This window comes from Rhincodon typus, chromosome 2, assembly GCF_021869965.1.
Source record: "Rhincodon typus isolate 14 chromosome 2, sRhiTyp1.1, whole genome shotgun sequence".
Classification (NCBI taxonomy): domain Eukaryota; kingdom Metazoa; phylum Chordata; class Chondrichthyes; order Orectolobiformes; family Rhincodontidae; genus Rhincodon; species Rhincodon typus.
The window spans coordinates 142,417,277-142,430,068 of record NC_063333.1 but is presented as its reverse complement, the minus strand read 5'-3'; the positions used below and the strand labels follow the sequence as shown (position 1 = coordinate 142,430,068).

The 12,792-nt window shown below is 45.1% G+C and overlaps 1 protein-coding gene across 3 annotated transcripts in view; it reads left to right on the top strand.

The window, feature by feature from the left end:
• The window catches only part of LOC109937199 (LIM domain-containing protein 1-like), a 49,872-nt gene extending 37,572 nt beyond the window's left edge, over window positions 1–12,300 (top strand). For all 3 annotated transcript variants that reach the window (XM_048616301.1, XM_048616287.1, XM_048616295.1), the window contains exons 5-9: window positions 439–501; window positions 2,133–2,263; window positions 3,450–3,501; window positions 5,378–5,446; window positions 8,688–12,300. In XM_048616301.1, the coding sequence (XP_048472258.1) occupies window positions 439–501; window positions 2,133–2,263; window positions 3,450–3,501; window positions 5,378–5,446; window positions 8,688–8,822 (450 nt within the window). In that variant the 3' untranslated portion in view covers window positions 8,823–12,300. The remainder of the gene's footprint in view (window positions 1–438; window positions 502–2,132; window positions 2,264–3,449; window positions 3,502–5,377; window positions 5,447–8,687) is intronic.
• Window positions 12,301–12,792: the final 492 nt, after the last annotated feature.

Here is a 12,792-nt window from a genome sequence, read left to right as displayed (position 1 = left end):
CCCCCACCTCCTCACCACCACTTACGATGACTGTGATTGACATCGGGGACCTCTCTTGCCACAGACTCACACCTCACATAAAGGTAAGTAGGTTAGGCTAAGAAAAGAAATGGTGAAAGGAATAAAAGTGAAAGCAGACAGAGCAGAGGAGCCGAGCGTGAGAAGGAGCCTGCTGCACTGCACTGCTACTCCATCGCTAGTAGTCCCACAACCTGCTCATGTACAACTTTCAATTTCTGGCCTTGCCAACGATTGTGACGGCGATGAAAACATATTTTTTATAAAAATCATCTGATGCCGTACGCTGATCCCTTGCTATGTATAGGATGTGACAGTTCGGAGCAGGCTCAATGGGCCAAATGGCCTACTGTTGTTCCTGTTTCTCATGGTGTCTCCAACTTAATTTCTCTGTGTCTCTCTCTCTGTGTCTCCCCGCAGTACTCTGGTTTTCAGCAATCTGCTGATAAGTGTTTTGCCTGTGGCCACTTGATAATGGATATGGTGAGTTCAGAATGAATTAGTCGCTCGCTTCTAGAAATGTGCTAATTCTGAGATTTCACAGCATTTGGAGCCAGTCTGTCTGAAATCTGCAGCCTCTGCAGTAACTACATTCCAGCCCCTTCCCCAGCCCAAAGGCTACAGCTCATTTACCTTCAGAGGGAATTCATCTTGAAGTTATTTGATATCTGCTCTGTATTTCATCCCTCTTTCCGTAACCCAGAATCAGTCCTGGTTAACAAAGGCGTTTTGCCAGGTATTTGCAAACAGGTTAAAAACAGAAGCCCAGCAGAATATTAACGAGTAGAGTGTTTAAGTTCAAAGGCTTTCTGTTTTTTTTTTTTGGGATAGTTTGATTTTGGGACAGAGCAGGAGCCAGCAACCAATGGCTCTAGAGTTGGATACAAGTCCTTAAAATCTCATTTTTGGTTCCCAACTTTCTCCAGTAAGATTGTGTTCATTTGAGGGGAAAAAAAACTGCAAGGTATAAGCCAAGAAAAGTAAGAACCTTGGTTTTTTTTATTATGGGATAAAAGGCAAATCATTTTGCTGTGCCTTAAGGTTTCAACTGATTGTTTTAACATAAAGAAAATCCTTGTTTTGCAAATAGTTTTAGCCACACATTATTTCTAGATATATCCTTTTGAAGCCTTTACCATTGTTTGTAATGTAGCTGAGACAACAAATTAATGAATATCTAATTAAAACCTTCTTTTAATCAAGTGGAAACATGGTTCAGTTGAAAGGATATAGTTCAATACATGTGGTTTTATTTATTGTAAAAGTGAATTATGTGTTGCTATCGGACACACTGGGGAGTTTGCCAGGAGCAGCGAAAGCCACGTTATTTGGTAAAGCTCAAACTGAAATGCTCCCCTTGTTTTTCCCACACTCCACGTTCTCTCCCTCTTTTGTACAGGTCTTCTCGCCACCTTTTCCTTCTTCTCCCTCTCCTCTCTCTTGACCCCCACACTGCCGCCCCCATCTCCTATTGCCCTGATCCCTTCCCTCGTCCACCCTGTGCCCCCTCCCTTATGCCCCCTTGCCCATCTCTCATTTGCCCTGCACGTGCCCTGTCACCTCTGTCCCTTGCACCCCCTCCCTTATACCCCACGTCCTCCCTTGCCCCCCCAACTTTGCCACGCCTTCATCCACCCCTGTCTCCCTCGCCGCTGTCCTGTTTCCCTCACTGTCCCCCTGTCTCCCTCGCCACGCCGCTCACCCCCTACATCTTCCTCGCACCCCATCCTGTTCCTCCACTCCCCCACCCCCACAATTTAATCAGTAATGCTGTCGAGGATTATGAGGAAAGTGGAGTTGAGGACGATCAGATCTACCACGATCTTATTGAATGTTGGAACAGCGTTGTTGGCCTGAATGGCCTACTTCTGTTTCGGGGTCTTACGGAATACGTGGCAATTGCTTGTCTCCCAATGTCCTGCTTCAGATAGGGATCCTGCCAAAGGGTCCTCTGTAAATGGAGTTTTGATGTGAACTGTACCAGAGTCTAATGTATAGTGGGCTTCTCGGTATCACCAGAGCCTGGCCACTCACCTGACAATAGAAAATGTTGGTGATGTCTTAAGGAACTGCAGTCTCCTCTTCATCACTCACACGTACATTGTCTCTGTTAGATCCTGCAGGCTTTGGGTAAGTCCTACCATCCTGGATGTTTCCGCTGTGTCATCTGTAATGAGTGCCTGGACGGTGTACCCTTCACTGTAGATACTGAGAACAAGATCTACTGCATCCGAGACTACCACAAGTAAGAGCGACAGCTGTTCTGTATTGGTGTATTGTGGTAAATAATCTTCGCCCTCCCTCTCTAGCTTTGAGCAGCTTTGAACAACTGAACAGTTTTGGGCCCCATAACTAAGAAAAGATAGACTGGCCCTAGAGGCAGCCCAGAGAAGGTTCACTCGGATGATCCCTGGGTATGGAGGGACTGTCTTATGAGTAGAGGTTGAGTAGATTGGGCCTGTATTCATTGGAGTTTAGGAGAGGGAGCGGTGACCTAATTAGAACCTACAGGATTCTTAGAGAACTTGAGGGGGTAGATGTAGATAGGTTGTTGCCCCTTGTGGGAGAGTCTAAGACCGGAGACATGATCTCAGAGTAAAGGCTTGCACATTTAAAGCCAAAAGGAAGGGGAATTTCTTCTCTGAGGAGAGTGAATCTGTGGATTAAAGCAAAACAAAACTGCAGATGCTGGAAATCTGGAACAAAATCAGAAAATGCTGGAGAAACTCAGCGGGTCTGTGGAGAGAGAAACAGAGTTAACGTTTCAAGTCCAGTGACCCTTTGTCAGAACGGGGTGTCCCTGTTAGAAAAGAGTTAGGCCACAGATCAACCTTGATCTCATTGAATGGTGCATCAGGCTTGAGGGGCTGAATGGCCTACTGCAGGTCCTAGGTATCTAAATCTCTCTCTTCTCACTGAGGAAAGCAGTCCCAAAGTCTCCAATTGAGGTTATTGTTGATGGAGCATTTTGTACAGAAGCAGCCCGACACTTGTTTTTATTTAAATCTCCAGCCTCTGCAGTGTCTGCCTTTTTGTTTTAGTGCCTCATTGGACCTGTTTGGGTTGGAGGACTGTGAGGGATTGAGTCACTAGGACAGGACAGCTCAATGTGAATCAGGGAGACAGAGGGGGGGCCGGGAAATGAAGTGTTTTAAAATTGTACAAAGTCACATGATGCAAAGTTTAAACAAGGAATTGTTCGCGGAGTTGGTAGAGTCAGATTCCAAACCCCAGAACCTGCTCTACCATGTCTCGTCTCCCCTACCACCCCGTCCCTGGGTCTTGTCTCTCTCTCTTTCTGTGTTACACATGCACACTATCTCACACGTACATGCGCAAACACGTACAATAAGACGTGGCCAGTGTAAGATGAAAGAATATATACTTGCCTGCCCGCTGTCTGATTGATCTGCTTGTACTTTCTATTTCAGAGTGTTAGCTCCAAAGTGCGCTGCGTGTGGCCAGGCCATTCTGCCAGCAGAGGTCAGTACTGTGCTCAAATTTCTGAAGAAGGCTCCAGACCTGAAATGTCAGCCTTCCTGCTCCTCTGATGCTGCTTGGCCTGCTGTGTTCATCCAGCTCTACACCTTGTTATCTCAGATTCTCCAGCATCTGCAGTTCCTACTATCTCTGGTGCTCAAATATCTGTTTGGTTTTGGTGGAATCATGCAACTTGGGACGAGTGACGTTTATTACCCATTTTAGTCATTAATATCCCTCCCTTCTGGGCTGCTGTGAACCACCATCGGTCTAGCTGGTGTTGACCCCGTCCCATGTTGACTGCATCTATTTACAGTTCTAGTAACTGCTGTGCCATTTATTTCATGGGCAGTGTTTTCAGATTAAGGCTCAGATCTCACTTTCACAGAAACATGGAGAATCTGAGAGCAGAATTATTTTAGTAATTAAAGTAGAAGTTGCTGGAAAAGCTCAGCAGGTCTGGCAGCATCTTTGGAGAGAAAATCAGAGTTAACGTTTCAGGTCCGGTGACCCTTCCTCAGAGTTCTTCTAGACACAGCAACTTTTGTTTTTGTTTGTGATTTACAGCTTCCACAGTTCTTTTTAGTTTTTGTTTTAGTAATTGTCTGTGTTCGGGGGATATACTGTACAGTAAAATCCCATGACCCAGTGTAAATTAAATCCTGTTCCTATGATCCAGTGTTAGTTAAAATCCTGTTCTTGTAATTCAGTGTAAATTAAATTCTGATCCTGTGACCCAACATCACTTAAAATCCAGTTACTGTGATCTGGTGTAAATTAAATCTTTGTGTTCCTGTGTGTTGCTGTAAATTAAATCTGTTCCTGTGAGCTGAATTGTGTTCCTGTAAATAATGCATGTCCCTCAGTTCTGTCGCTGAGCTCTAAGCCTTTGATTTGGCACCTCTCAGTGGTTGCAGGGAAAAGTGCACTGTTGAGCTCTTCTCATTTGTACACATGTCAGGACTTTGGATCTTTCCTCTTAAAAGCGTTGACTGCGGTCAGCAGTGAGTAGCGCTAGGGAGCCATAATTATTCTGCCAGAAAATAATTAAAAGGCTGATGGGGTGCTGGCCTTCATACCTGGAGGCCTGGAATACAAGGGAGTAGAACTTGTATCTCGGCTTTACAAAGTCTTCATTCAACACACCTGGAATTGCTGTGTGCTGTTCTAGGCATCATGCATCAGGAAGATTATCTTGGTCTTGGAGGGAGGGCTCTATGTAGATTCATCAGGGGGTTGTCCTGAGTTATATTACAGTGAGAGCTTACTCCAACTGCTGTTCCAGTCTCTGGAGTTGAATTGATCAAACTTTTCAACATTATTAAGGGAAACAGAATTAGAATTAGAATTAGAATAAGCTTTGTTGTCACACGTACTCCAAAGAGTACAGTGAAAAATGTACCAGTCACTGCTTACAGTGCTGTCTTGGGTTCAAAGGTACCTAGGCACAGCTTCAGTTACAGTTCTTAGAAAACTAGAGAAGTAAGAAGTCCAGCATTGCAGATTTTAGGAATAAACTATAAAATGGAGGAAAAAACGTTTTGGTAGCTTGAAATAATTTCTTTGGGTGGGTGGATGCAGCATTAGGGGTTAGTGTTTAAGGAGCCTGGTACATGGAGTTGGGTCACTGAACAGCCATGATCTCATTGTGCTGCAGGGAGGAACAGACTCAGTGGGATGAATGGCCTCCTCCTGTTCCTGTGTTTCCAGTGATCCTGGGATCCGACTGGCTGAGTGTTCCTGGGAAGAGCTCTGTGCATTCAGTGCTTCCCAATGGAAGGTGATCGCAAACCTCTCCTCATTGCAGGTTTGCAGGGAAACACAAGGAGTTTAGAGAAGAGGAAAGTAGAGTTACCTTTGGATCTTTCTGTATTTGCAGGGCTGTGATGAAACCATTCGGGTGGTCTCTATGGATAAAGATTACCACGTGGAGTGCTATCATTGTGAAGTAAGTGTCTCCACTGAAAACTAAAGGATCGACTTAATCATAAACACAATACGAACAAATCCCAGCCCAGAAAGAACCATTTTTAATGAGTTGAGTTGAAGCCGGTGGTAATTCCCCTCTTGTACAGAAGATAAGTCATCTTTCCGCAACTTTTTCTTGAGTTGTGACTTTGTGATTTGGGGAATATAAATTTGAAGGTTGACATTTGTTCCATCACAAGCTAGTTCCAACGGATAAGAGAAATCGGAATATTAGGGAAAGGAGGAGGCCAGCCCCTTGAATCTACTCTGCCATTCAGCTGGATCTTAGCAGATTTTCCACCTCAGCACCATGTTCCTGCATTACCCTCCTATCCTTTGACAGCATTCCTCCTTCCTAAACAGTTTGATGTGAAGATCTGCCTTATCCCAGTCCATTCTCTCCAATCAGATTAATAACCATCCTATACAGAGAAAACACTGTGCTGATGGTTTGGCAAGGCAGTCTTGAATTAAACAAAAGCACTTGGGTACAATCATTCCTTGGTGCATTCTCCATGGCAACACCTTGACCAATCAGCAGCCACTTCTCATGCAATTCAAATTGTTGTTCCCTTTTAAATTTGGCATTCTTGCATCCATCCTGATGAGTGCAAAAGAGAGAAAGCTTCAATTACACGTTTCTCTTCAGCAATAATACATTAAATGTGTTCAAATGCAAGGATTGCAATTTCAGATTTGAAGTCAACTATTTTGAAGGTGGAAGCCAGTATTAAAAATGCAGGAGGGCCCAGTTTTGATCCCGACTGTACATTCAGTTTGCTGATCTCAGCCAGCTCAATGTTGGGAGGTTTTGTACTTGGAGCTCTTTGATTAGGGTGGACAATTTTGGGCAGCTCGCTCCGTTTGATCCCCACTGGAAAATGGATGTACCTGTGGGTTTTAAGTTATGACCCCCTTCAAGTTCAACAATGTCTCAAAACCTGATAGGCTCAGAGTTGAAGTCAAGGAATTTAGGTAACCATGGAGAGAGGTGGGCACTGGCACCGTGTTGTCTGTTTCCACATGCAACAAGAATCTGACACACTCAAGCTTGGGCCGATAGGTTGCAATTACAATTCTCGCTGCACAAGTGCCAGGCAATGAAACATCTCCAACATGGCAGAGTCCCTCACTGATCAGTCACCGAATCACGCAGCATTAATGTCCTTGGGGGCTGTCATTAAAACTGAAGCAAGCCTCTCCTAGAAATATTGCAGTTTCAAGAGCAGGTCTGAGCCTGGGAATTCTGTGGTAGCTGCCTCCTACCTTCTCATTTACAAGGCACGAGTCAGAAATGTGATGGAATACTCCTCATGTGCTTGGAGGAATGCAGCTTCGATAACACTCGGACATTAACCCATCCAGGACAAAGCAGCCTGCTTGATTTACACCATAGTCACATTCACTTCCTCCACCACCAGCGCTCAGTAGCAGCAATGTGTACAAGCTACAAGATGCACTGTAGTAATTCACTCGGGCTCTTCCAGCAGCACTTTCCAATTGCAAAACCACTTCCATCTAGGAGGATACCGGGCAGCGGATACATGGGAACACCACCACCTGCAAGTTCCCCTCTGAGCCACTCACCACCCTGACTTGGTGTCACTGGGTCAAAATTCTGAAATTCCCTCCCCTAATGGCATTGTGGGTCAACCTATAGCACATGGCCATGGGATTGGAAGGTACTGCTGGAAGAGTGTGAGTGAGTGACCGCAGCGCATCTCGTAGATAGTACACAGCGCTGCTATTGAGCCCCGGCAGTGGTGGGTGTGAATATGGTGTCAGTCACCCAGGCTGCTTTGCCCTGGATGGGGTTTGAGCTTCTTGAGTGTTGTTGGGGCAGCACCCATCGAGGAGCATCCCATCACCCTCTGGAACAGGGAGGCTGTGAACAGGAGCAGTTGCTGTGCAGCACTGTGTTGTGATCAATGACAGATGCCCGCAAATTATTGCTTCTGGGGAGACTGTGCAAGCTAGTCGGGTCACTGGACCAGCAATCCAGAGGGCCAGCTAATGCTCTGAGGTCATGGATTCAAATCCCACAACGGTAGCTGGTGTAATTTAAACTGAATTAATAATTTAAAACTAGTCTCCAAATGGTGACCATGAAACTATAATCGATCGTCATAAAAATCCATTTGGTTCAGTGATGTTGTTTATGGAAGGAAATCTGCTGTCCTTACCTCATCTGTCCTCCATGTGACTCCAGACTGGGTTTACTGCCCTCTGCATTGGCTGTGCAAGTCACTCAGTGTAAGGTAGCCAGGGAAGTGCTGGCTGTACCAGTGACACCCTGTCCCACAAAAGAATAAGCAATTTCACCAAATGACCGTATTTTTCAGTTCGTTCCAATATATTGAATGATTTATTGAGTCCCCTTGTTGCTGGAATGCAGGTGCATTGCGCAGTGAAGGAGGCAAATGGTCTGTGGCCTTCATAGTGAGGGGTGTCTTGCTGCAGTTGTACAGGGCTTTGGTCAGATCACACCTGGAATATTGTGTGCAGTTTGGCTCTCCTTATTTGAGGAAGGATGCTCTGGCTGTGGAGGGAGCACAGCAAAGGTTTACCAGACTGATCCCTGGGAAGGCAGGGCGACTGTATGAGGAGAGACTCGATCAGTTGGGATTATATTTAGTGGGGTTTGGAAGAGTGAGGGGGAATCTCATAGAAACCTATAAAATGCTAACAGGACTAGACAGGGTATACTCGGGAAGGACGTTCCCAATGGCAGGTCAGTCCGGCACTAAGGGTCATAGTCTCAGGACACAGGGTGGACCATTTAGGACAGAGCTGAGGACAAATTTCAAAAATGTTTAGACGGAGTAAGCACAGGATGGATGTTCCCAGTAACTGGGGCGGTCGAGAACTGGGGGTCACAGTTTAAAGATACAGGGTAGTCCCCTTATGACCAAGATGAGGAAAACGTTCTTCACCCAGAGAGTGGGGAGCCTGTGGAATTTACTGCCAGAGAAAGCAGCTGAGGCCAGCACATTGAATGTTTTCAAGAAGGAGTTAGATATGGGGCTAAAAGGATCAAAGGGTATGGGGAGAACGCAGGAACAGGAGACTGAGATGAGCCACGATCATGTTGAATGGTGGAGCAGGCTTGATGGGCTGAATGGCCTACTCCTATTTCCTGTGAATCTCTTAGCCTGCTCTGATGTAATTGTTTTTTTTTTCCGCTGTAACATCACTTTGATGCCTGTTCTCACTGTTGCTAGGACTGTGGCCTGGAGCTGAATGATGAAGAGGATCACCGTTGCTACCCCTTGGATGGACACTTGCTCTGTCACACATGTCACCTGAAGCACATTAACAGTAGAACACCTGGCACCATCTACCAGCCCAAGTACTAGCCCTTCCTCGAGGCAGAGTCTTAATGCCCACCAGTTCGGATTGACACTGAAGCTGCAACAAAAAAAAACCCTCCCCTCCCCCAGCATCATCATCTGAGGAGTCTAGGTAATGACGGCCTCCAACATAACCTTCCTCATCCACTGAAGGGGAACAGAAACAAGAAACAGGAGCCAGCTCTCAGTGTGTAACGATCCTTCAAAGACTCAGTTGTTTACTACATTTTAACAAGACTGATCAGCTGACGATCCCCATGTTACAGAATTGCAGTGTCGCCAAAAGTCAGGAGCCAGTTGTCACACCAAATTGTATTGAAGTCAGCTTCACGTGAACATCCTGTAGGACTTTTTTTTTAAAATAAGGTTTCACACAACGTTTTGAATTTGTCACATAACTGCATTCCCAGAATAGGGAATAGATCCATGTCGAAAAGTCGGTTGGAGTGTCGTGTGGACAAACATTGGCGCAGGGGGGATCTCACTGGCCCACCGATCCTGAAATCCAGGCTGAGGACACTGGTTCAAATCCAGCCACGGTAGCTGGTGGAATTCTTCAAATGTGTTCAATAAATCTGGAATTAGAAGCTGGTCTCCCAGCAGTGACCCTGATGGGCATCCTCGATTTGTTGTAAAACCCCATCTTGGTTCGCTCATGTCCTGTTAGGAAATCTGTCATCCTTAGCTGGTCTGGGCCTACGTGTGACTCCAGACACTCAGCAACATGTTTGACTCTTACCTGCCCTCTGAAATGGCCCGAGCAAGTTGCTCAGTTCAAGGGCAATTCGAGACGGGTAACAAATGCTGGCCTAGCCAACAATGCCCATGAAAGATTAGAAAAAGTGTTATGGTTGTCACGTTGGTGAGGCAAAAACCTGTTGAGAATTTGAACACCTAGAACACCTACGTTCGGTTCGCAATAAACAGGTGCACCTCCCAGTCGCGAACCATTTCAACTCCCCCTCCCATTCCTCAGACGACATGTCCATCCTGGGCCTCCTGCAGTGCCACAACGATGCCACCCGAAGGTTGCAGGAACAGCAACTCATATTCTGCTTGGGGACCCTGCAGCCCAATGGTATCAATGTGGATTTCACAAGCTTCAAAATCTCCCCTCCCCCTACCACATCCCAAAACCAGTCCAGCTCGTCCCCGCCTCCCTAACCTGTTCTTCCTCCCACCTATCCCCTCCTCCCACCTCAAGCCGCACCCCCATCTCCTACCTACTAACCTCATCCCGCCCCCTTGACCTGTCCGTCCTCCCTGGACTGACCTATCCCCTCCCTAACTCCCCACCTACACTCACCTTTACTGGCTCCATCCCCGCCTCTTTGACCTGTCTGTCTCCTCTCCACCTATCTTCTCCTCTATCCATCTTCTATCCGCCTCCCACTCTCTCCCTATTTATGTCAGAACCCCCTTCCCCTCCCCCTTTTCTGATGAAGGGTCTAGGCCCGAAACGTCAGCCTTTCTGCTCCTATGATGCTGCTTGGCCTGCTGTGTTCATCCAGCCCTGCACCTTGTTGTCTCGGATTCTCCAGCATCTGCAGTTCTATCTCTGAGAATTTGAACCTTCTCTGAGGTAATCTTCAATAACATGTTTCCTGCTCTTTGGCAAAGACGTTTTCCAGGTGAATGTATTATGGTCATAAAGAAGCAATCCATCAACTCCCCTGATCTTGGTTGGGACATTGTGCTCTTCCTATGTTGAAGTGGCATGCAAGCTTTAAAAATTTGGCTTCCAAATCCTCCTCCTCCTCCTCTTTCCCCAGCTTAAACCCTTCCCCGAAACTGTCACGATTGGGTATATTAATGCATTTTGTCTATTAACATCAACTGCCAATGTACCTGATGTTTTAAGACAAAATGATTATTTTGGCCCCAAGAGAATGTTTTAAGTTGTCGGGATAGAGTCTGGAATGTGTCCACCGAGTCACAGAACAGTCACGGCTCTGAGTGAGGTCGTTCAGCCCATCTTGCCCGTGCTGGTCCTCTTCAAGAATGTGTTTGTATCCTTGACGGTTCTCAATCCTACGAGATTCATAACGTGTTGCATGAACTGTAACATGGTCTGTACCCCAAAAAAAATCTCTAAAGTAGAAAAGTAAGATTTAAGCATGTTTTAAACTTCAAAAAAAAATCCCTAAGATCAGATACTGTTTAGAAAGTGCTTTAAGTGGTTTTTGTTTTCACAAATTTCAATTACATCAGCAGCCTTCAAAATGAACAGCCCATATGCATCACCCATTGCCTTCCAAATAAATTAGTCTGGGCTCAGATGTTTTTTTCACTGCAATTATTGGTAGCAAAGCTCTTCTCTGTACAAGGGCTGAGAAAGTAACATTCTCAGGAATGTCTTTCTTACACTGCCCTTCATTATGGTTTAGATAGAGGTCATTCTACTCATTAGATCCTGACCAGCTCTCTGCAGGGCAAACCAGTCAGTTCCATTCTCCCGCTCTGTCCCTGTAGTCCTGCAGGTTGCTGACCCCTCCCCCCAGCTGACCATCTCTGTTCCCACTACCTTCCTGTGTGGTAAGTTCCAAGCCATCACTTGCATGACTAACCAAATGAAAGTTTTTCCTCATATTGGAGGCCTTTTTATTTTGGTGGACTCATATCAAAGCGTTAAACTCGTGAGAAACAAGTTAATAATACACTGTAAGTCAAAACACCGTACGAAGAACAAACCACTGTGATCAGTCCACTTGCCAACCAATCAGCAGTCTTCTCTCCTCCAACATAAATATGGGTTTTCCCCGTAAATTGGTATTCTTGCAAATTATCCTGATGAGTACAAGACTGAACAAAATGTGTCTGTTTTTCAGCAATGCTCGAGCTCTGCACTACCAAACAACTATATGAAGTATAAGACCTTACTTTCTTTTTATATAAAAATAACTTGTTTCATTCAAATATCCATGGCACCGTGCGCAGTAACATGATGTTTCTGGTTTGGACCGTGACATAATATGAAAGGGCTGTCATAATTGGATTAAAATCTGGACTCTGGGATCTCTCAGCTTGAATTCAGTCCAAACAGGGTGAAGATCTCTCTGCTGTAAGGTTTCTCTGGGAAGTGACAGTGAATGTCCCCGTGGATATGAAGCTGCTGTGAAGATCGTTGAACGTGGCCTCCAGGAGGCGTGCCTGTACACACCGGACTATTCAACCAATGGAGTTAGAGCTGAATTTTGACTGTGGCACATTAGTTTTCCATACGATACACCTGTATGTTGGTTTGAATGTTGTGGTGCAATAGTATTTTGTGCTTGAGAGTAGCACTTGCTGACAATGCACTATATTCCAGTCCTTTACCGCAGCCTCTGATGGGGGTTTTACTAGCTAGGGGGAGTGGGGACAGTGAGGGTAGATATGTTAGGGAGGTGGCAGTCAAATCAACAGTAATCCTGGTTTATTTTCCAATGCTCACCTGGTTTGAGAATTTACAATTAAAAAGGAAGAATAAACTTGAATGAATATCTGTGTGTGTGAGAATTATATTTGTTTGTTACTAATTTAAATTATGCGGTGTTAAATATTAGAGGAAAAATTCTATTGAGGAAAGAGTAAAAGAATGCTAAACTTGGCTGTTGATCTTTTGGATGTGCTACTGAGGTAATTTCTAATTTAAGCCTTAAATAACCACAGTTTCATCATGGTATGATCCTAGCTTATGGTAATATTGGAAAGGTTGGATCCCAATATGAAACCTGGCTTGATAGACCATAAGTTTTACTTTTGCAATGTGGTTACAAGTCTCTGTAATTTGTTAATTTGAGTTACCAAGTTCAACCAAATGTGAATTTGGTTGAGCAGTCAGTCACTGAACATATTCACAAGAGGCTGCCAATGTCCTTCTAATAAATTAGCGAAAGTTTATTACACACAAGAGAAAAATATGAATTATTTTACACTCTACAAGAGCAAGTCAAAAGCGTCTCATTACATTCTTAATTTAGGGGAAGGCAATGGC